Below are 22,101 nucleotides of genomic sequence, written 5' to 3' on the forward strand. Positions count from 1 at the left end.
ACTACATCCCCATCCTCCACAAAGGTCACAGAAATATAGATAGATAATTACAATACTTGAATAGTTTGAAATGAGGATCAGGAATACAACTGTGCAGTTTTGGTCTGAAATTTCAGAGGAAAAAAATATATATATTATGCAAATTTGATGAAGATTTGTGTGCAAGTCAGTGGGAGATGTGTGATGTTGTAACATTATTACCTTGTCCAGATTGCATGTACATGTATGTGGTTTTAACCAATGCATTCAAAAAAAGAAAAAAGAAAAACGTAGAATTTCCTATATTTTGATGTCACATATGACGTTAATGCAATTTCTGCCATTTCTTCATATGATTCTATTGTCTATTTATTCTATTTGTGTAGGTCAACCTGAAGATGAATTGGAATTCATTTCAGTGCTCTATAAAATTGGCATAGCCACTGTATCACATGATCTGTAATTGAGTTAGTGGCCTGTCAGGATGCATGCCATTGTCTTGTAACCCAAGGATGTCACTTGGTAGTAATTGTTGTAATTCTTTCTGTCTTACAGTGTTGCTGTCAGCAGTCCAGCTTCTAAACAATGTCGCAGATGGATTTAGGATGCTGGGGTCAGAGTTTAAAGTCAAGGATGTGGCCTACTTGCAGGTGAGATTGTTTTTTTTTGTGAATGGGAACACCCATTGTATTGCAATTAGTGTTGTCTTGGAATGATCTGTGAATACTATTGTCCATGAGTGCCAAAGTTGGTTATGAACGGTATGTATGGCATGTGTTGTAGCATTGTGTTTTAATTTATGTGACCCGTGATCATGACGTTCAAGCTTTAAGTAACACTAGGCACTTTCACATCAGCCCGATAAAAATCCAAACTCGAGATATTTTTCGCGATTGCGAGTTAGCGCGCTATTTCATTTTTTATTCACATCAGCCCGAAGAGAATCAGCCCGAATTTTTGTCAAGCTAATTCAACAGCTGAGTATGTGCAAACAGCATAAGTAATGTGTGTGCCCTCTCAAAAATTCCTCGTGATTTGTGTGCAGTTTGCCTCGATCAATCGGGTCACACATGCTAGGCATAATAGATGCATCGCGCTAATTTCTCGAGTCGTTTTCACATTATCAAATAGCGCGCTACTATCCCGCTATTTCAGAAATTTCCCGAGTTGGACTCGATAAATTTTCTCGATCAGAGCGATACAATTAGCGTGTTAATTTGTGTTCACATTATCAAATAGCGGGCTATTTCGCTATCGGGAAAATTTCCCAAGTCAGAAAATAGCGCGCTATTTCGAAACATCGGGCTGATGTGAAAACGCCTAGTGCATCGAAGTCTTAATTTATAACAATGGAGTCACGACTATATCCCAGGCTGGGTTTATCATCTCTCCCCAGTTTGAAACGGCTTTCCATACCCACTATAAAAAGTCGTTTCCAAAAGCCTTTACAAATGCCTTCCAAAATAAGTTGCATTTATCAACTCATTGCCAACACGAAAACTGGCCTTGTCACTGCGCAGCTGCATTGCGCCATTTAACCTGAGGAGAAGGGGTCATATACGGCGCATGCTTATTACGTGTTGTGCTGTGTGTGATGTGTACGTATGTACTTGGCATGACATACATTTTTTCAGAAACCAGAAACACATGGTTTCCAAAGTCGTTTCAAAACAGCTTTGCATTTATCTTGCTTCTAGAAACAAGTTTCTGGCTGAAACCTGTTTCGGAAAGCACAAATTTGTGGTTTTCAAAAAGGCTTTCTGAACCCATAATCAAAACAGCTTTGTGTTTATCATCTAAAAAAAAATCTGTGAAAGCCATTTGGAAAACCTGTTCCTGCTGAAAAAAAGAGTTGATAAATGCACTTTAAGTCTTAACAACATGTTTTAATAGACATTACCCTGACATTGTCAGTACGTCTGGAGAACAAAATTCTTTGCCTCGGTCAGTAAAACCGCAGGAGAGAGCGAGGGGTACCATCTTCTAAACACACGCCAAAAACCTTCTCCTGGTATGTTTCCATAACAACCCATCGATTCATGCACGAAGGGTGTTTGTCCACTGACAGACACCAGATGTGACTATCCCGCCGCCCGAACCCAGTGTGTGTGTCTGATCCCAACCCCATAGATCAGTGGTTACAATCTATGCTTGTGATCGGGGCGCGCTGTCTGGACTGTTGGGCATGCATGTTGAGTGTATCAGCGGAATGCTATCGTGAGAGCGTTTTAACAGAAGAATTGTCAGGGCATAGTTGCGGTAATGTTGGGGTAATTACCCAAACTGGCGTACGGTAGAATTTGGCAAAAGTTACTGCAACAACATCCGAGCAACATTTTGCATGGAGTGCCATAACAGGCAAGGTAGAAAAAAGATTGTCTGGACATTGTCGCGGTCACTCAGGTTTGAAAGGCTTTTCTAAAACGGGGCTCAAATCTATGACAATACAGTCACAAAAAACACAAGCCCTCCCCCCCCCCCCCAAAAAAAAAAAAAAAAAAAAAAAAAAAAACTGAAAAAGGAAACCCATGTGTTTTGGACTCATATTGTGTTACAATAATTATCTAGTTGTGATATAGAGATTACAGGTAATGTCACCATTTCTTACAGTATGTTGTGTGGTCTCACAGTCATCATGTTAATTTTACTAACATGAATGTACTTAAAGGGGCAGGCAGTACAAGCCAAAACAAACGTTTGCTGTTTTTTAAAGGCCTTGTAAATATTTAGGTGGGATTTTTTCCCTTGTCAGACAGTAGTGAATATGTTACAGAAGATTGTGACTGTGAGGTCTTGTTTAACTGAAATTATTTTTTTTTTCCATTCCTCCATTCTTTTCTTTGTGAGTATATGGTCTTGCCTTACTGTGATAACTTTTCGTCATAATTTCGCAGTTTTAACAACCCCCCCCCCAAAAAAAAAGAACTACTTGATAGTAGATTTCTGTGTTTTTCAGAGTAAATATCAGCCTTCTTCTTCATGACAGTGCCTTGAATGGCTGTTTTTTTTGTGTTTTTTTTTTTTTTTTGGGGGGGGGGGAGGAGGGGAGGGGGTTGTTATTTTAGTTTTCTCTGATGAAACCCATAGATCAAAGCCAACATTGGTTGTCCATCAATGCATCCTATTAATAAACAGAAGCCATGGATTCATAGCGAGATGGTTTCAAATGGCTGTGTCCCCCCCCCCCCCAAAAAAAAAAAAAAAAGAAGAAAATCATGGGAAAAGGCAGTGTGCAGTGCTTGGCTCATGGTTACAATGTAACGATGATACAAGAAATATTGGTTCTCCTGCAAAGTCAATTTGAAGAAGGCAAATAGGAGTAACATGGCGACAAAAGGAAGGGTATGTTTTGACAAGCAAAAGTGCCAGCTGAACAGCTTAAAGATGGTTCCATTCAAGTATCAAAATGCAAGGGGGAAGACACACACTCACACACACACACACACACACACACACACACACACACACACACACACACAATTTGCACATAATGAGATGGCATTGGTCATGAACTTGGAAGTATGATTATTTGAGTGTTACAAAGCCAGTATCCTGTCCGGACTTTACAATTAGCCATCTAGTCTCAGTCACAAATCCATGACTACCTTACATGAGATTCTACCGTACTTTGTTCGTATCAAATATACAATGTTTATGTGAGACAGCAAAGCCTATCTCCTTCTTTCCAGTATAAGTTTGTTATGTACATGTATCTCGGTTTGGCTAGGTTTTCAGACAGTCCCACATCTCATTAACCTGTATTCTATTTCTGTCTCACCATTCTCATTCCTTCCCCATCCATGTTATTCCTTCCCCATTCATGTTTACAGTTATCACCCTTGCTTGTTGTCACATCTGATCCTTTTGTTTACTGTAAAACATGATATATTCGCGGCATGAATTTTTTGCGAATTGGAGCCGACGGCCTTTTTTGCGGCATGAAATTTTCGCGAACTGCCACTGGCATTCAATGCATATAGTGTAGATAAGAACTTTCGCGTGCATTTTAATTTCGCGAATCTTGGCCCTCGCGAAATTCGCGAAATTAAAATGCACGCGAAAATTCCTTGTTTTACAGTATCATTCCATGTCTGCAGTTCTCCCCCCAGCTTGTAGCCACCTTCATCCGGTGTGTTTTCATTGGTTGTCTTCATGAAAAGGGTTCTTTCATTTTAGTTGGTCCCTACCATTCCTGTTATTCCCATTGGTCCTCTTAGTTCATTTAAATATGTAAATATGTAAATACAGTTTATGCAGATCATGTTCATGATGTTGAGTTTTGCTGAGTGCAGGTCAGCCTGATAATAAAGCAGTGTGCTCCTCAGGACTTGAAGCGTGCAGGCCTCATGTTTACAGTCTGTGTCCCTAACCCTGTAGCTATCTTACATGAATATAGCCCAATGTTAGTGAAGGAGTGGTAGATACATCTACATGTGGGAATGTCATATCCTGGATGGTCTTCAGCACAGAGAAAGTGGCTATGTAAAACATATAATGCAATTAATGCATCTTCATGTATATAAAATCTTTAGCATTTCACATGCAAAAGTCATTGTCAAGCAAACAAGATTGGCAAGCATGATCTGCAGAAAAACTGAAATGTTTTACAACAGAGGAATTATGGTCAAGAACAAAAGAATCTTAAACCAGAATGTATGTGGCATGGAGTGGAAGTTTAATCTGTCTACACATAGATCGGTTTTACTGTTTGAGTGCTTTTGCAAGAGTCTTCTTTTAGTGATAATTTGATAGATCCTTGCAGCTAATACATGATTTAGTTTTGAATCTCCATCATATCATGGAATGTTAAAGTTTGAAAAAATTGTTTTAAAAAAATTGAAGTTTCCACAAATATATGTGGACCCAGAGATTATTGACATATAATGGATACATTGTAGAATTTCACAAATTATGACAGTTTAATAATTTAATATATGTAGAATAGGGTGGCTTTATGAATATACTGAAATTACCGTATTATCATTTATTTTGTACATCATTAAAACTCATACAGAGGGAAAAGTATTGAAAACAAGGTCCGTGAATGAACAATACAAAACAAAGAAAATTATTTCTGAAGAGAGTGGTTGCATCTGATACAATCACTTTGTGTCATAATTGCAAATCAGTTTTTTTTTTTTTTTTTAACTTTCATAACCAATGGGGTGATTATTGAGTCAAAAATCTTGAAACTTTGAACTTTAATGAAAAGTACACATTCTCTTAACTTGTTAGGAATATACTGTATGTTTTTCTTGTGCCTTCTGGAGGAGCTTGACCAGTGCTCTTACGATGTCCTAGAAAAATCAGTGACATTCTCTTTGTAATTTCTGAATATTTTTGTTTTTGTGTGACATCTCTAAATTTTTGAAGGTTCTAGAGCAGCACATAGAATGAGTTGCAACTTTGAAAATGCATAACTGTGGAACTGGTTTTTCTCAAATTTTCACTGTAAATTGTAATCCTGCATGGTGTAGGTCCACATGTTCATAGAGACTTAATATTCTGTAAGTAACTATGCCATATTAATTTAGTTGTGATTAATAAAACTGGTATTTCGCACATGATATATTCGTCAGAAATGTAGCAAGTGCAACCCTAATTGGTATTGAGCAATAAAGTCAGTTTACATTGTAATAGTACTACACGTACCAATTCAGAGAATACAGGCTTTAAAAAGGAATACATCTTATATGAGAAAATGAATGTTTGTGATTAAATTGTCAAAACCGTCCAGTTGGGATTATGTGTCAAAGCTTCAAATTTCTGCATGGTCTACATGTATCACTGGTCCTCCGAGTTTGCCAGAAACATGAAGGTACAACAAGCAGCAAATGGCAGTGACGTGTCATCTCTGAGGATAACCCTTATTGTGCTCTGTTTGTCTATTAGCAACCTTCTTTAGTTTTCTTAGCCAATTGGTACAGATGCCTGGAAGCTGCATTGTAGTTAGCAGTGAATACAGATTGCCTATTCCCCCACCCCCCACCCCCACTGAGGCACAAATTACTACACCTGAGTGGGCTTCCTAACTTTAATGTAGATCATGTTTAGATGAATTACGATATGCTGCTGAAAAAGCTTGGCAAGTGCCTCAAGGTTAACAGATGTTACTGGGCACACCCATATTTGCTGACAGGGAACAATATTGATGTTGTTATTGAATGTGGACCTGGGAACGGCATTTGTCTTTCATTAATCAATATCTAGAACTGCTCAGCGTGAAATCAACTTTGAATAAGCTTATCAATGTTTTAGACTTAAAAAAATGTAAAGGACAAGTTCACCTTCGTAGACATGTGGGTTGAGTGAATACAGCAATATTAGTAGAACACATCAGTGAGAGTTTGAGGAAAATCCAACAATCCGTTCAAAAGTTATGAATTTTTAAAGTTTCTGCTCAGTCATGGCTGGATGAGAAGACTACTATAGCTTGTGATGTGACATGAGTACAACAGTATAAAGAAAGTATGAAGAAAATTCACCTTATTTTCACTTTTCCCGCATAACAAAAGAACACTCGACTTCTCTCTTTCAGAAGACAAGGGGAATGATATTATCCTTAACATATATCAGTAACAAGTCCAAGAAATGTGCACTTTATTCGAAAAGTAAAATTTTGTGAAATTCTCTTTTTATTTTCATTATATCGTTGTACGCATGTGACATCACACACTGTAGTAGTCTTCTCATCTAGCAGTAATTGCGCAGATACTTAAAAGATTGATAACTTTTGAACGTACTGTCGGATTTTCCTCAAACTTTCACTGATGTGTTCTACTAATATTGTTGCATTCACTCAATCCACATGTCTATGAAGGTGAACTTGTCCTTTAAAGAGGACTGCCCAGGTATTACAATTATGACTTATCGGTATCACAATGTTCACAAAAGGGCACTGACTAGGACAATTTTGTTTTCATATCATTTGGCACTCTTAGTCTCGGGTAAGAGAATTACCGTAAAGTTCCGTGTATAAGACGCACTATTTTTTCGTCGGAAAACGTTGAAAATCGGGGGTGCGTCGTATACACGGGTACAGTCGAATCACGGAAAAAAAATCTGTCATGTACACCCAATTTTATAAGGCCAACTTGGGGCCATGTATGCCCATCGACGTTTGGAAGGTAAGCAATCACTAAAACTTGCGGATAAAAGAGCGATCTTTCAATCTGGACACACACAAAAGCTGCAAATACGAGATAAACTTACATCGGCCTTGTGCAGTAACGATGTATCAATCTGGCCATAGACAAGAGCTGTAACAGCACTGCTGTACATGCTACCGATGTCGGTCTACCAAGCTACCAACAGCCAACCTAGTAGCTGGAATACGCGATGTACAGGTATCATTACTAAATTACCGATACCGTAAAACTTATCAATGTGCACTAGTATCAATATGGCCATAGACAAAAGCTGTAAAATACGGAGTAGGATCGACACTATGTCACCGTAAATATGAACGATGTGTGAAGCATGCATGCATATCCATGTCGTTCGTTTGCTCTTTATTTCACGAGTGCGAAGCCAGCTAGGATACCATAGCTACACTGTAGCTAGCTAGCTAGCTAGCATGCAAGCCTTTGGCAAAGGCAGCAGCTGCAGAGAGGCTTTTGCAATGGACTCGCGTGCACACAGCGATCGGATCGAAGCGCGCTTGCCCGTTGCGCGCTGTGTGTGCAAGTCCATTGCTCTCTGTGAGCGTGTGCTGAAATTATAGCGAGCTGCCTTTTGCAAAAGGCTAGCACTGTGCATACAAGCATGGTACAAGAGACACACATGTTACTGGTAACATGTGCATGAGTGTAATTACCGTACGTCTTGCCGTATGATCCCTCTGCTACACTTGTTGATGTTTTTCTTATCTTTCGTAATGAACCTTCCAGTCTGACATGCGTCAATAAGCGAGACACCCTCTGCTATGTATGACAGCAAAGATCGTACTGTACACTCATGAGTACGATATGCATGACACATGTACCATGATTTAAAGGCGAAACAATAGCAAGTGAGTACCGAGACAAGTCTCGCATTTTGCGTCTTCCATATTTTGTTGATGTCCGATGAATACCGTTAAAAGAAAATATAAAAGGAAACGAAAAATAGAGCAAATACATGCTGCATTCTATGGAAATTTTGAGCTGAAATAATATGTATGACACACGCAATATTTGTGTGGACATTTTCGTGTTTTTTTTGTTTTTTTTTAATTTTAGGTCCGAAATTAGGGGTGCGTCTTATACACGGGTGCGTCTTATACACGGAACTTTACGGTAATGCAGTATAAAACTGAATTTTATCAACAATACCCGACTTGAGGGTACTTTCCCAAAGTTAACATTTCTATTGTGTTGACGGCAGTTTCAAGAAGGATTTCGGTAACACAACAGGTTATGTGTACTTTGTATATTGTATACAAAAGAATACTATCTGTTTGCACACCGTCCTAATCTCCAAAATAAATGTTTAGGAACAGATTGGTGTTATCAGAATGTGAGAAACTCTTCTTGAATCTTACTGGCAGATTCAGGTAATATGTTTTTGTTCGACAGATACTTTTTTAATGTAGATTTTTGCTTGTATTTTTTCAGTAATGGATTAGTGTGTGATGCTGGTGTTTGCTTCCTTATGCATGATACACTGTATGTTTGCCATAAAGTATGAAGTAAGACTGCTTTCTTCAATATCAGAATAAGTTACAATCTTTGATTTAAAGGGAATCTGTACCCTAAAATTTAAATTTGGAGGCCCGGCGGCGCGGCGTGGCAGCACCAACCTAGCTGCATACATGAAGATTTGCGTGTGTTTGCGTGTTTTGAGAACACTAGTATCGTAGTACACTGATCATACAAAAAATTATCAAACTACGCAATCGAATGCAGTCGATAACGCCAGGCGACTACTCTTAGATTATACAAATGATGCACAGGATAGAGTGAAATAATCCTGTGCATCATTTGTTTTATAAAATGGGTCGAAAATTCGAAAACTAACAGCATTTGTCAGCGTTTTTCACGTACCTTTGTGGGTCAAGACGTCCGAGGATGTTCGTCCCAAACATTTACGCACGTCGCACTCGGAAATCCCGCTCATGTAAGTACTGTACGTATAAGCGTATACGTACGCCACATGATTGTTGTGCACAAGAAAGGCCGGCTGGCAGCCCGAACGAGAAGTTGTTTACAGGATTGACAGCGCATATGGTAGCGCGCGACGCACTTGTAACAACTGATTAAGTGCGCACTGCTAGTGTAAACATTGTGACGTCAGTGACTTTACGCTTTTTTGCAAGGCCGTGCATGATAGTAAAAATTAATGCACGCACACGAGACTCATTTCAGCGCTTCCAATTGGCTACATTCTTGAACCCATTTTATAACAAGGCATATGCAATTTTTGGCATTTTAGGGATTGCTCTATTTCTCTTTATATATTGCTATATCTCTGTATGTGAGTAACGTTGCACTCTTATAATTGATAGGGATATTACCAGTACAATAACCTAGAATGTCAGAAAAATAAATTTCTGGGTACAGATACACTTTAAGGGCCATTGATTTGATGTTACAGAGGTGATATGATCTACCATAATTTTGCAGGGATATTGAAAGGGTTAAGTTAAGTCTATAGACACTGTTGGTTAAAGATAATATAAAGTTTTGGTACCTCAAAAGTTTCCCTGAGCTTCCTTGTCTTAGTTTGTGTTTCAGGTTAAAGTACCTTTCATATAATTAACACTATGAGAGTTACTCGTCCCAAAGTGCTCTCATGTTTTAGTAATCATGAAATAACTAGCAGCACCCGTGGAAATCCACGGGTCAGAGGGCTTTTATTCTTTTTTATTTGATTTGCCACATTTTTATTGATGAAATAAAACAAACATTTTCCCATTCCTTCATGAAATTGTGCTCCTCCACCCTACCCACCACGTAATTGCTTTTATCACAGAACTTGAGTTTGGAGGGGTTAGCAGCACCCGTTGAAATCCAACCGTATTGTCTTGTTTTCCCTCACCTCCCCGCTCATGCGCACACACACACACACACACACACACTTACACACAAATATCCACCCCCGGATAAAATAAACAAAACCAAAAACCAAAATTCGGGGAAAACTGCTAAAAACGCTTTGATATAACATTCCCAGAAAATTCTGCCAAAAGATTCTTCCTGTCGAAATGAGGAGATTTTTACTTTGAAATTACCCTCCCCCATCCCTGCGCACGTGCCTCCATAGCAGGCACCTGTGGAATTCCACGGCTCTCAGGCCTTGTACGGTGTGTATTTGTTTGTTTTTTTTTCATTGATATTTCTTTTCCTATGCATTAGAATAGAAAAAAATCAAATACTTTCACCTTCGTTTGCTCCCTCCTCTTTGCTTGTTTTTAACACCCAACTTTGTTTGATGGATCATAGAACCATCCATGTATCTGCTTCAGACTGTTCCTTTATCATTATCCTTCTTATTGTTATTGTGATTATTATCATTAAATATAAATCACCTTTATAGTTATCTGTTATTATTATCATTTGGGGAGGGGGAGATCATAGTCATTGGGTGTTTGGACGCATTGATAAAGGGGAAAAAACGGGGAAGGAAATAAGATAATTCGTCAAGGATTGTGAATAGCTTTTTTTTTTCATTCATGTAAAAGGTACTCTTCACTTGATGAGAGGTTCAAATAGCTTTTGATATATTTATTTTTAAACATTGAAAAAAAAATCTACCCGTTATATGGTGCCTCTTCTGCCCAGGGGACTTTTTATCATGGGGTGGGGGTATATATGTATACAGTTGAACCTCTCGTATCCGTACAAGTCGGGACCGGGGCTCATCCGGATAAGGGATTTGGCCGGATACGGGAGACTCAATGCTTTATACATGTACATATACATACACATGTACTGATGTAGCCCATTGTAGTACCACATGTAGTAATGTGTATACTGCAACCTTTTCATTGTTACGCTCAGTAACAGACCCCAAAATAGAGGTTTGTGTTTGCAAGAATGAAATCATTTTCTTTTATAAATTCTTGGGATGATTTACCTAAATAATTATTAAGAAATGTATCAAGTATATGTAATTCATGTGTGTTTGTGTAGGAGTTCTCAAGGAGTTGGGAATCCCCCTTTCCTCCCGTAATTATTTTTAAAAAATCACTGCGAGATTGCGTCCGTATAATAGAGAGATCCGGATAAAGGGAGGCTGGATATGAGAGGTTCAACTGTATATGTATATATAAATATATATATATATATATATATATATATATATATATATATATATATATATATATAAATATATAGGGATGAATCAAGGGGGAATTAGTGAATTCGATAAGGAATGTAAATATCTTTTTTCCATCAGGTAAAAGTTGCTCTACTCTTATCTTAACGAAAGAGTTTTCTTTAGACATATCCTGTGTAAACTGTCCAAAACTGATTCACTGCAATCACGTACAATGTATACGTGATCTTGTGCCGAGTAGGCCTAAGTCATGGAATTCTATAGTGTTATTGATGTTGTTGTTGTTTTGCTTTCCCATGAAAAGTACACTCGCTATAATTCCAATGCTCAGTTCTACCAATACAAAGAGAAAAATTGAGGAAGATAGTGGAGGAAGGGATCGAGAGCGATAGGCAAATTTCCTGAGAGCTTTGTTTGCTTGGAATTTATTATAACGTTTCAAGACACTTTCCTTCATCGTCACATTCCATTTACACAACCGACATGTACAGCTATCCCCAACGCCTTTTTTTTTTCTTAGTTTTAGGAATGTATATCTAGTCCATGCAAGCGAGTCATCGAGTCAACTCTCACGAGTGTCATAACATGTACAACAGACAAAAAGTGTTAATGGCCAACACAATGATTTTAGGACATGCCCGTCACTTGAGCTAACGTTACAACTTAATTCCCAAATTTTGTGAGGCAGCCCGTGGATCTGTTGAAGTTTTGGATCCGCAATGCATGCACCAATTGGATTATAGCGACATTCTGATGCCCCAGGCTGCTCGAATGGACTCGTGTGTTACTTGTATGCATTGATACAGCAGCGGCGCATGCAATCCCCAAAATAGAAGGGCAACGACTGAGACGAACATGTCCAAGTAAAATAGACATTAAGCCATCCTAAAGAGTCTGAGTACAATGACACTCGATTTGAGAGCAAACTCTATCCGAGCTACACAGGACCCTGTAGTTGTGCAAAAATGCAATAAAATACTGAGAAGAGCAGTCGAAGCTTTCATTTGAGCCGTCGCATGGCGAAATATGCAAGCTCCCGTGTACACAATGTAATTACTGTGCGTACGCTCTCTATGAGCAATTACTTAGCTGGGCAATCGTGTGTGTGTGTGCGACCTGAACCTGCGAGCTGGCGCGAGCAGCTGTATAACATGTATACATCGTGTGCGTGTGTGCGTCAGGAGCCTGGCGCAATCGCTACATGTTGTTGTTTGTCTTATGTTTTTCTTTGTTTTCTGTGCCGCTTTCAACGTCGACACGGAGGAGGAGCACGGCCGAAACCCGGCCTACCGAATAGAAGAGACCCTCCCGCTGCCGACGGCACTGGTCTGGGCGGCCCCGAGCCGACGGCTTCGCAGGAGATAGCTCTACAAAAAACAGCTCTCTCGATTACTGTATATAGATGGTTTCGTACAATACGTGTATATTGATTGTCGCGGTTCCGCGTCGAGTCAAACTAACGGCTCGTTCGAATTTTTCTGAGCCCGCTCTGCTCTGGTACGAAACCATTATTTCATGATTACTAAAACATGAGAGCACTTTGGGGTGAGTAATTCTCACAGTGTTAGTTATATGAAAGGTACTTTAACCTGAAACACAAACTAAGACAAGGAAACTCAGGGAAACTTTTGAGGTACCAAAACTTTATATTATCTTTAAACATGTTGATGGATTGTATGAGAAATATTGTTGTAGGTACCTGGTAATCCTGTTCTAGGTACTCTTTGTTAATGTTATGCCTTTACCACATTGTCATTGTCTTTGTATTCAGATTTCTAAGTCTCAAATTGTATGGACTGTTAAAACCTTTGCACAACTTGTACTCTTCTATCTTATCGTCTTCATCAAGTCACCATTGTGTCTTTCCCTTTTCTCTGTCTTGTCTCAATCTGTGTTTTTTTTTCCACAATACCTTTCTTTCTTCCTCCGTCATGTCTTCTTTTCAGCTTATTATTTCCTGCAGGGTGAAAATTCTTGCAGTCATGTGTCACCTCAGCTGAAAGTGATTTTCATGTGCTCCCGCCAAGCCTCTGAATACTATTGATTTTTCTGCATGAGAGGAACTTGAAGGCTGTCCCTTCCTTGACTCATTCACCCATTAATTCTCACCTCCTGTACTATTTCGGGTGAAAGATTGACCCCACACTGTGCTATTGTCTTTCTGGTTGCATGCATTCAGGCTTGGGTCAGTAGGTATTAGCATTACTAAGGCATGACAAGAGACTGAAAGCTTAAGATGATTCTAATATCCCATGAGATGTACAGACTCTTAGGCCCAAATTCACGAAGGTGGTACAATCTTTGTCCATGGTTTAAACCATGGACAAAGATGGAGATCACTATATTGTCGCCATTTTATCCATTGTATTCCATGTGAAGTGCAACACCCATGATGAAGATTTCTGCACAGTGAATTCTTCACTATATGCAGAAGGCATGAATGCTAGGTTCACACTTTATTTTCACACTTTGATTGTGTTTATATAGAGTACCAAAGAGTGATGTCATAGTCATTCACCGCCATGGAAACTGGTTCTGAACAACCTCACTTGGCTCGACTGTTTATGCATGCACCTGGCTCCAACCCAGGCTATGACAAAAGACTATGACATCATCACTTCAGTACTCTATAAATACATCACTCTCCACTCTCCAATTTTCCAGGATGTAAACTGTTTCATACCCAGGTCGAAATTCCCATAGAAACCAGTAGAGCTAAAACCAGTAGAATTCTACTGGTTTGTACTGGTTCAGTGGAGACCGATTTTCTACTGGTTTCAATATGGAAAGTGAAATAAAACCAGTAGAAAACCAGTAGGAAATTTGTACTGGAACCAGTAGCAGACCAGTAAGAATTCTTATTGGAAGCAGTAAAAACCAGTAGAAATGCTTGATTTAAACCAGTAGAATCCAGTGAAGACCAATGAAAACTCTCAATGAAACCAGTAGAAATCTCAACAAAACCAGTAGAAATCTTAACAAAACCAGTAGAAAACCAGTAGAAACCAGCAGGATTTTTTTACTGGAACCAGTAGAAATCTCAACAAAACCAGTAGAAATCTCAACAAAACCAGTAGAAATCTCAACAAAACCAGTAGAAATCTCAACAAAACCAGTAGAAAACCAGTAGAAACCAGCAGGATTTTTTTTACTGGAACCAGTAGAAATCTCAACAAAACCAGTAGAAATCTTAACAAAACCAGTAGAAACCAGCAGGATTTCTTACTGGAACCAGTAGAAATCTCAACAAAACCAGTAGAAATCTTAACAAAACCAGTAGAAAACCAGTAGAAACCAGCAGGATTTCTTACTGGAACCAGTAGAAACCAGCAGGATTTCTTACTGGAACCAGTAGAAACCAGCAGGATTTCTTACTGGAACCAGTAGAAACCAGCAGGATTTCTTACTGGAACCAGTAGAAACCAGCAGGATTTCTTTCTGGAACCAGTAGAAACCAGCTGAATTTCTTACTGGAACCAGTAGAAACCAGCATGATTTCCTACTGGAACCAGTAGAAACCAGCAGGATTTCTTACTGGAACCAGTAGAAACCAGCAGGATTTCTTCTGGAACCAGTAGAAACCAGCAGGATTTCTTACTGGAACCAGTAGAAACCAGCAGGATTTCTTACTGGAACCAGTAGAAACCAGTAGGAATTTCTACTGGAACCAGAAGAATACCAGTAGATGCCTTACTGAAACCAGAAGAAACCAACAGAATACCAGTAGATGTTGTACTGGCCCCAGTAGAAACCAGAAGAAATTCCTACTGAACCAGTAACAGCATGTACCAATGCATTTGGAAGAAGAACTTGCACTTCAAGTGACTCCCATTATAACGACATCTTCAGGACCGACAGTTTTCTTTTTGTTACATTAAAATATTGTTACAGCTCAACAATGCAAGAAAGAACATTGTAAATGTAGTACAGTTGTAAATACAGGTAATTAAGGACCTGATTTTTTACTTTTTTGATACATTGGAAAAAAGTTTCCATAGAACCATGTCCAATATAATGGATGTGCACTAGTAGTACAAATTCTTCTTCAAATCAGCAAAAACAAACAAACAAAAAACCTATTTGTAATGGTGCCACCAGACATCAACTAATGTACAGTACTAACCAATTTTCGACTGAATGAGACATACCTGAATGTTCAAAATTAAGAATGCATACATGTACACAACACATGCCACACAAAGTCACACTGCATTTGTATGCATACATTGATCAAAACATGAGACTTCTATCACACACTGTAAGTCTGGAGTAAATACAGTCTTAAGTTGAGGAAATTTTATTACAGGTCAATGGATGATAATCATATTACATGAGTACATTACATTTCAAAGTATTCATTATTCAGATTACTTTTTTTTCACCATGTTGTTTTGCCAAGCCAAAGAATTTGAATTTCAGTTAACAAATTCGTTCAACTGATTATGTGACAGGAATTTTTGTTTTTGAAAGACAAGTAAGGCCTTGACAGGTATTTGAAAAACAAAACAAACCAAAAACATGTAAATTTGTATTACATCAAAAATACAAGGTTTACATTCCTGTCATTGAGCACATTCCATATGCCCCATTTGTTTGTTAAAGCGATAACATAAAGATGATTACCCTAATCATAGAAAATGTTCATCTGAAAGGATGCAAAACTCATACGTACACAAACAAACTTGATAATAAAGATATTAAACTGATGGCATGACAAACAAAACTTCACTTGACAAAACAAAATATAGCATTGGTGGTTGGCAAAGAATGTATGTATGTATGTAAAATAAACCATGCTGTCTTGCTGGCATCATCCAGATACATATATCTACTGTACATACACAGATAACACTAACAGCATCGATCATAGATAGTGTTTTAAAAAGCGGCACCAAAATGGGATTGGATATTGTAAGTAAGAGGCAATGAGTAAAAAAAAAAAGAAGAGGAAAATAAACAAATTCATAGTCACATCTGAATGTAAGTTTACAGAATAGATTTCAATTACCAAAATGCTCACGCATGCTTGGCAGCTCATTTTATGCTAGTTAACAGCCTTTCAAAAACATAAGAGAACCTCATTATGTCAAGGACCTAAATACCACGATTCACCTGTAATTACCTGTTTGAGTGCATATCACCTTTCTTACTATATTGTAATTATACACAGCCCTGTCCCTTTGCTGCACACAGCATTTGGTTGGGCTAGTTTCTTTCTATAATAGGTCCTTGTTCTGTCAGCTGGAAAGTGGTATGCACAATCTGTGAGGTTTAATGTCTATAGTAGTCATAGATTTTTCACAATAAGTCAAGAGTCTTCACCTGGGACCTGATGAAATCATCCATTATCATTTGCAAACTGGCAGGTCTGCAAGTTGCAAGGTTACACTAATTTAATAAAAAAAAAGAAAGAAAATGCATCAAACTAAACACTACCCATTTGACCATTTAAAATAAAAAAGAAAAAATACAATGTACACCGTTGCATGATTCAATTACACAACTTTGAGCACAAACAACACAGCATGGACGCGGAAGGTTTTGCACTTCAGGCTCACACCCGTTAGTCTTTTTATCCGATAGCAAGTACAGCTATACTGTGTTATTGCCCAAGTTAGTCCTCACCTAATCCTTTGCCATCAGTACAGCGCAGGAATCTTCCCCTCCTCTACCAGCACAGCAACTCTCTTGTGCAAAATGATAAAATACTGTACATGAACTAAGTATATGCTGACTTTCTTGCAGTTTATACTTGTACCCATCATGAATGTAAAGATACACTGTAGCACAGAAGATCACCCAAGCCCAGTCATCTGGTTTTGACATACATGTATGTACTAAACTTGTACATTGCACATTACGGTACTGTACAAGTATTTCCTCATTTACGCTGTCACCAGTGATGGAATAACACAGGACATAGTGACACTCCTTTTCCTCCAGTCAATCTTTACGGTACATTGTAGCTATCAAATCTCTGCACTGATGATGATGAGTCTGGCTGAATATGATGGTTCTCTCAGTTTTACATTTCTTTCGCTCACATAATTCTTTCACTAGTGTGAAAATATCTTGAAATTTTCCTGAAATGACAAGCTGACAACATACACTTTTTGTAAGAGCAAATATTTGGCCAGGCCTCCCTGGTTGGGCCCATCTGGTGCTTGTATGACGATTTCAAAATGCTGAAGGCCCAAACTCTCAGTGAGGTCATCATTCTCTGAAGAAGGCAAGGGAAGATGTAGGGCCCACTCGTGGCAGTCAAAATACCAGGTACGTGGCATAACGGAGCTCCGCAAGTCGACCTTAGCTGGCTTCTTCTAGTCTTCATCGTCTCCTAATACTTAAAGATAAAACAAACAGAAAGAGAACTTTGAGTAATCAATCAATTTTCAATGTTTGATATTAAAGTGATATATTGTACTACACGTTGTACGTAAATCTTGCCAAATTGAGAACATTTGTTTAAAAAATCAGCACATTTTTCTTCTTCATTGCAGATCAACATTCAACAATCATATCATTATGGTCCACTAGTGTTTCAGTTTGAACTCTTTATACATACATGTATGTACAACATATGTTACGTTTCCACGCCTGACTCTGTCAAGGGCATGTTATAGTTAACTTCACATATTCTGCTCAATGCACAAACCCGCCCCCACCGATCGATAAATCACTAGCACAGGGTAGACAGTGTTTCTGGCAATTCCATTTCTCTCACTCACAATGTACCGGGTAACCGGTATAGCCTGTATTTTACTTGGTGATTGACTAGCAAACGGTGTTCCCTACGAACTGTTGTTGTATACTGGCTTTTGTACGCTAATGGTCACAGATTTGTCATACAATTTACACACACACATGAAAGCAAAGCTTGGCATTTTTTTCTACAACTTTGCTCACTGCATGTCCAAAATACGATTCAACATAAATCTACAAGTTAAATACATGTAGATGAGAAAAACTGAATGTACATATATTCTCAAATCATCACTATTTTGTTGGTGTCTAATGTGGCAAACAGAATGTTTCCATCATGGCACACAAACTGATATTGAGTGTTAAATCCAACTTTGTAGTTAGCGTTAATAATACTTTAAATCTAGGCTAACAAGAGGTCTAAGGCAAAACACTCACTAACTGGCCAACACTGGTGCTCGGTTTGTCTCAGTCGGGTTCCTCATACACTTGCACTGCAGACGAGTACAGCATGGCTATGCATATCAGTGAACCTACTGCGTACTGGTGGCTGTAGCTGTTCCAGTGTCTCACAGTCCATTATCGGGCATTGTCAGTCTCCGACACGTACCACCACCACAACGGTAGTACCAGATACAGTTTGGATTCACAGTGGATTGTTTCGTCAATTTTCACGATGTCACTAGCTCGCACATTTCAAATCGTTTGAACATACATGTAGTATGGTGTACGACATTTCTGAAACATACCGTAGGGCGCGTACTAGTACACCGAAAAAAACGTAGCGTTCAAACGTACGGCTTCGATTCCGATCGTCACCTAGTATGATCAGCTATGGTTGAATACGGCCTGGAAGCAAACTCGACATCAAAGTCACTCTCAAATGAAATAAAACGTCAATGTTTACCGCTAACTAAACCTTAGATTCCTGAGCTCATTGAAGATTCTCATTCCGAAACACAAATGCAATCGTAAGTGGAGTTTTCTCGGTATAATTGGCTGCTGGATGACAGAGTTGAACGGATTGCGATGGGTGCGTTGATGTGTGTACGACAGCGCAGTACAACGTACAGCTCAAATATGAATGCGGTGCTGGCGGCCGGCCGGCCAGCCAGCCGGCCAGCGCATGCAGGGCTGGGGATCGGAGCGGACGGCGGATCGCGCTGCCCGCCAAAAGTAGCTCGTTTGCATAACGGCTAGCTGCGCGGTAGTATGACGTCATGTTGCCGTTTGAGACCCAGGGATTTATTGATGAGCATATCGAGTTTAAAGACAATTAGGTTATAACAATTACATAAGTATAATTTTATTTCAAAATATATGACTTATATTTTTTTTTTGCAATTGTTAATATCCCCATGATAACAAAATTAACAGAATTTTCCGTAAAAGTTGTTCATTGTAACGACGTTCTGTTGTTTGACAACTTCCAGTAGAATCCACCGGTTTCTATTGGTTTCTGCAGGCACTCGGTTGGTTTCTACTGGTTTGACTTGTTAGAAGTATTTTGACACCCCATTTTAAACCAGTAGAATCTACTGATTTCTGTTGGTTTCTACTAGTATTACTTCACAATTTTACAACCCTCTTCAAACCAGTAGACTCCACAGGTACTCGTTGGTTTCCGCTGGTTTGACTTGATATTTTTACATCCCATTTCAAGCCAGTGGAATCTACTGGTTTCTGTCGGTTTCTACTGGTATAACTTCACACTTCTACAACTCTCTTCAAACCAGTAGACTATCTACAGGTACCTGTTGGTTTCTACTGGTTTGACTTGTTTGTTTTTACATGTATAGGAGATGACTGGTTTGTACTGGTTACCACTGGTTTGACATGATATTTCGACACCCCATTTTAAGCTAGTGGAATCTTCTGGTTTCTGTCACTTTCTACTGGTATAACTTCACACTTCTACTAATCCTCTTCAAACCAGTAGACTATCTATAGTACCTGTTGGTTTCTACTGGTTTGACTTATTTGTTTTTCCATGTATAGGAGATTGACTGGTTTGTACTGGTTACCACTGGTTTGACTTAATATTTTGACACCCCATTTCAAGCCAGTGGAAACTACTGGTTTCTGTCGGTTTCTACTGGTATAACTTCACACTTCTACAACCCTCTTCAAACCAGTAGACTATCTACAGGTACCTGCTGGTTTCTAGTGGTTTGACTTATTTGTTTTTCCATGTATAGGAGATTGACTGGTTTGTACTGGTTACGTTGACTGGTTTGACTTAATATTTTGACACCCATTTCAAGCCAGTAGAATCTACTGGTTTCTGTCGGTTTCTACTGGTATAACTTCACACTTCTACAACCCTCTTCAAACCAGTAGACTATCTACAGGTACCTGTTGGTTTCTACTGGTTTGACTTATTTGTTTCTCCATGTATAGGAGATTGACTGGTTTGTACTGGTTACCACTGGTTTGACTTAATATTTTGACACCCATTTCAAGCCAGTGGAATCTACTGGTTTCTGTCGGTTTCTACTGGTATAACTTCACACTTCTACAACCCTCTTCAAACCAGTAGACTATCTACAGGTACCTGTTGGTTTCTACTGGTTTGACTTATTTGTTTTACATGTATAGGAGATTGACTGGTTTGTACTGGTTACCACTGGTTTGACTTAATATTTTGACACCCCATTTCAAGCCAGTGGAAACTACTGGTTTCTGTCGGTTTCTACTGGTATAACTTCACACTTCTACAACCCTCTTCAAACCAGTAGACTATCTACAGGTACCTGTTGGTTTCTACTGGTTTGACTTATTTGTTTCTCCATGTATAGGAGATTGACTGGTTTGTACTGGTTACCACTGGTTTGACTTAATATTTTGACACCCCATTTCAAGCCAGTGGAATCTACTGGCTTCTGTCGGTTTCTACTGGTATAACTTCACACTTCTACAACTCTCTTCAAACCAGTAGACTATCTACAGGTACCTGTTGGTTTCTACTGGTTTGACTTATTCCCATATGTATAGGAGATTGACTGGTTTGTACTGGTTTCCGCTGGTTTGACTTGATATTTTGACACCCCACTTTAAAGCCAGTGGATTCTACTGGTTTCTGTCGGTTTCTACTGGTATAACTTCACACTTCTACAACCCTCTTCAAACCAGTAGACTTCTACAGGTACCTGTTGGTTTCTACTGGTTTGACATTTGTTTCTACATGTATAGGAGATTGACTGGTTTGTACTGGTTACCACTGGTTTGACTTGATATTTCGACACCCCCATTTTAAGCCAGTAGAATATTCTGGTTTCTATTGGTTTATGCTGGTATTACTTCATCACAATTGTATGACCCTCTTCCAGCCATTACTACTGGTACCTGTTGGTTTCTACTGGTTTGATTTAATTCTTGTTTATACATGCAGAAAAGTGACTGGTTTGTACTGGTTCATACTGGTTTTCCCTTCTTTTGAAGCCATCTTCAAACCAGTAGGCTGCACGGGTACCTGTTGGTTTTTACTGGTTGACAAGTAATGTCTTAACATGTATAAAAAAATGCTGGTTTGTATTGGTTTCTACTGGTCTGACTTGTCTTTTTTCAACCCAGTTTTGAAACCAGTCGACTCTTCTGGTTTGTACTGTTCTCTACAGGTTTCCCTCTCCACTTGAAACCATTAAACAGTACTGATTTCTTCTGGATTCTACTGGTCTAACTTTGAATTTAACACTCCATTTGAAAACCAGTAGACTCTACTGGTTTTTATTGGTTTGTTATGGTCTTTTGACCAGTTGAATCTAATGGTCTCTATGGGAATCCTACTGGAACCCTCTGGAAATTCCCATAGAAACCACTCAAATCCGGAAACCATTAGAAACCAGTAGAAGGTCTCTACTGGTTTCTACTGGTTTCTATGGGAATTTCGACCTGGGTAGCATTGCGTGAGAGCTGTCTGAACTTTTAACCATTGCACCTGGTTATGTTCAGGGCCCCCATTTCATTAAGAGTTGCTATGATGGCAACTCTTGCTGGAATGGCAGTTGTCAAGGTAACAACAAGAATATTATGTCCTGACTGGCTGTTGCTATGGAAAGTTACCATTCTAGCAAGTATTGCTGTCCAAACATCTTTTGAAAATGGGGCCCTGCCTTGTTTAACCAGGACATCAGCCCAGCTCACCTGTAAATGCTTAGGGTAGAT

The 22,101-nt window shown here is 38.9% G+C and overlaps 1 protein-coding gene across 1 annotated transcript in view; it reads left to right on the plus strand.

Moving 5' to 3' along the window:
- The window catches only part of LOC139725068 (anaphase-promoting complex subunit 5-like), a 104,497-nt gene that overhangs the window by 48,574 nt on the left and 33,822 nt on the right, over window positions 1-22,101 (plus strand). The window contains exon 16 of the mRNA XM_071636156.1: window positions 535-629. Within this exon, the coding sequence (XP_071492257.1) occupies window positions 535-629 (95 nt within the window). The remainder of the gene's footprint in view (window positions 1-534; window positions 630-22,101) is intronic.

The sequence above is a fragment of the Diadema antillarum genome, unplaced genomic scaffold, assembly GCF_040938485.1.
Source record: "Diadema antillarum isolate AM-2024a unplaced genomic scaffold, OU_Dant_1.0 seq00000014_RagTag, whole genome shotgun sequence".
Lineage (NCBI taxonomy): Eukaryota > Metazoa > Echinodermata > Echinoidea > Diadematoida > Diadematidae > Diadema > Diadema antillarum.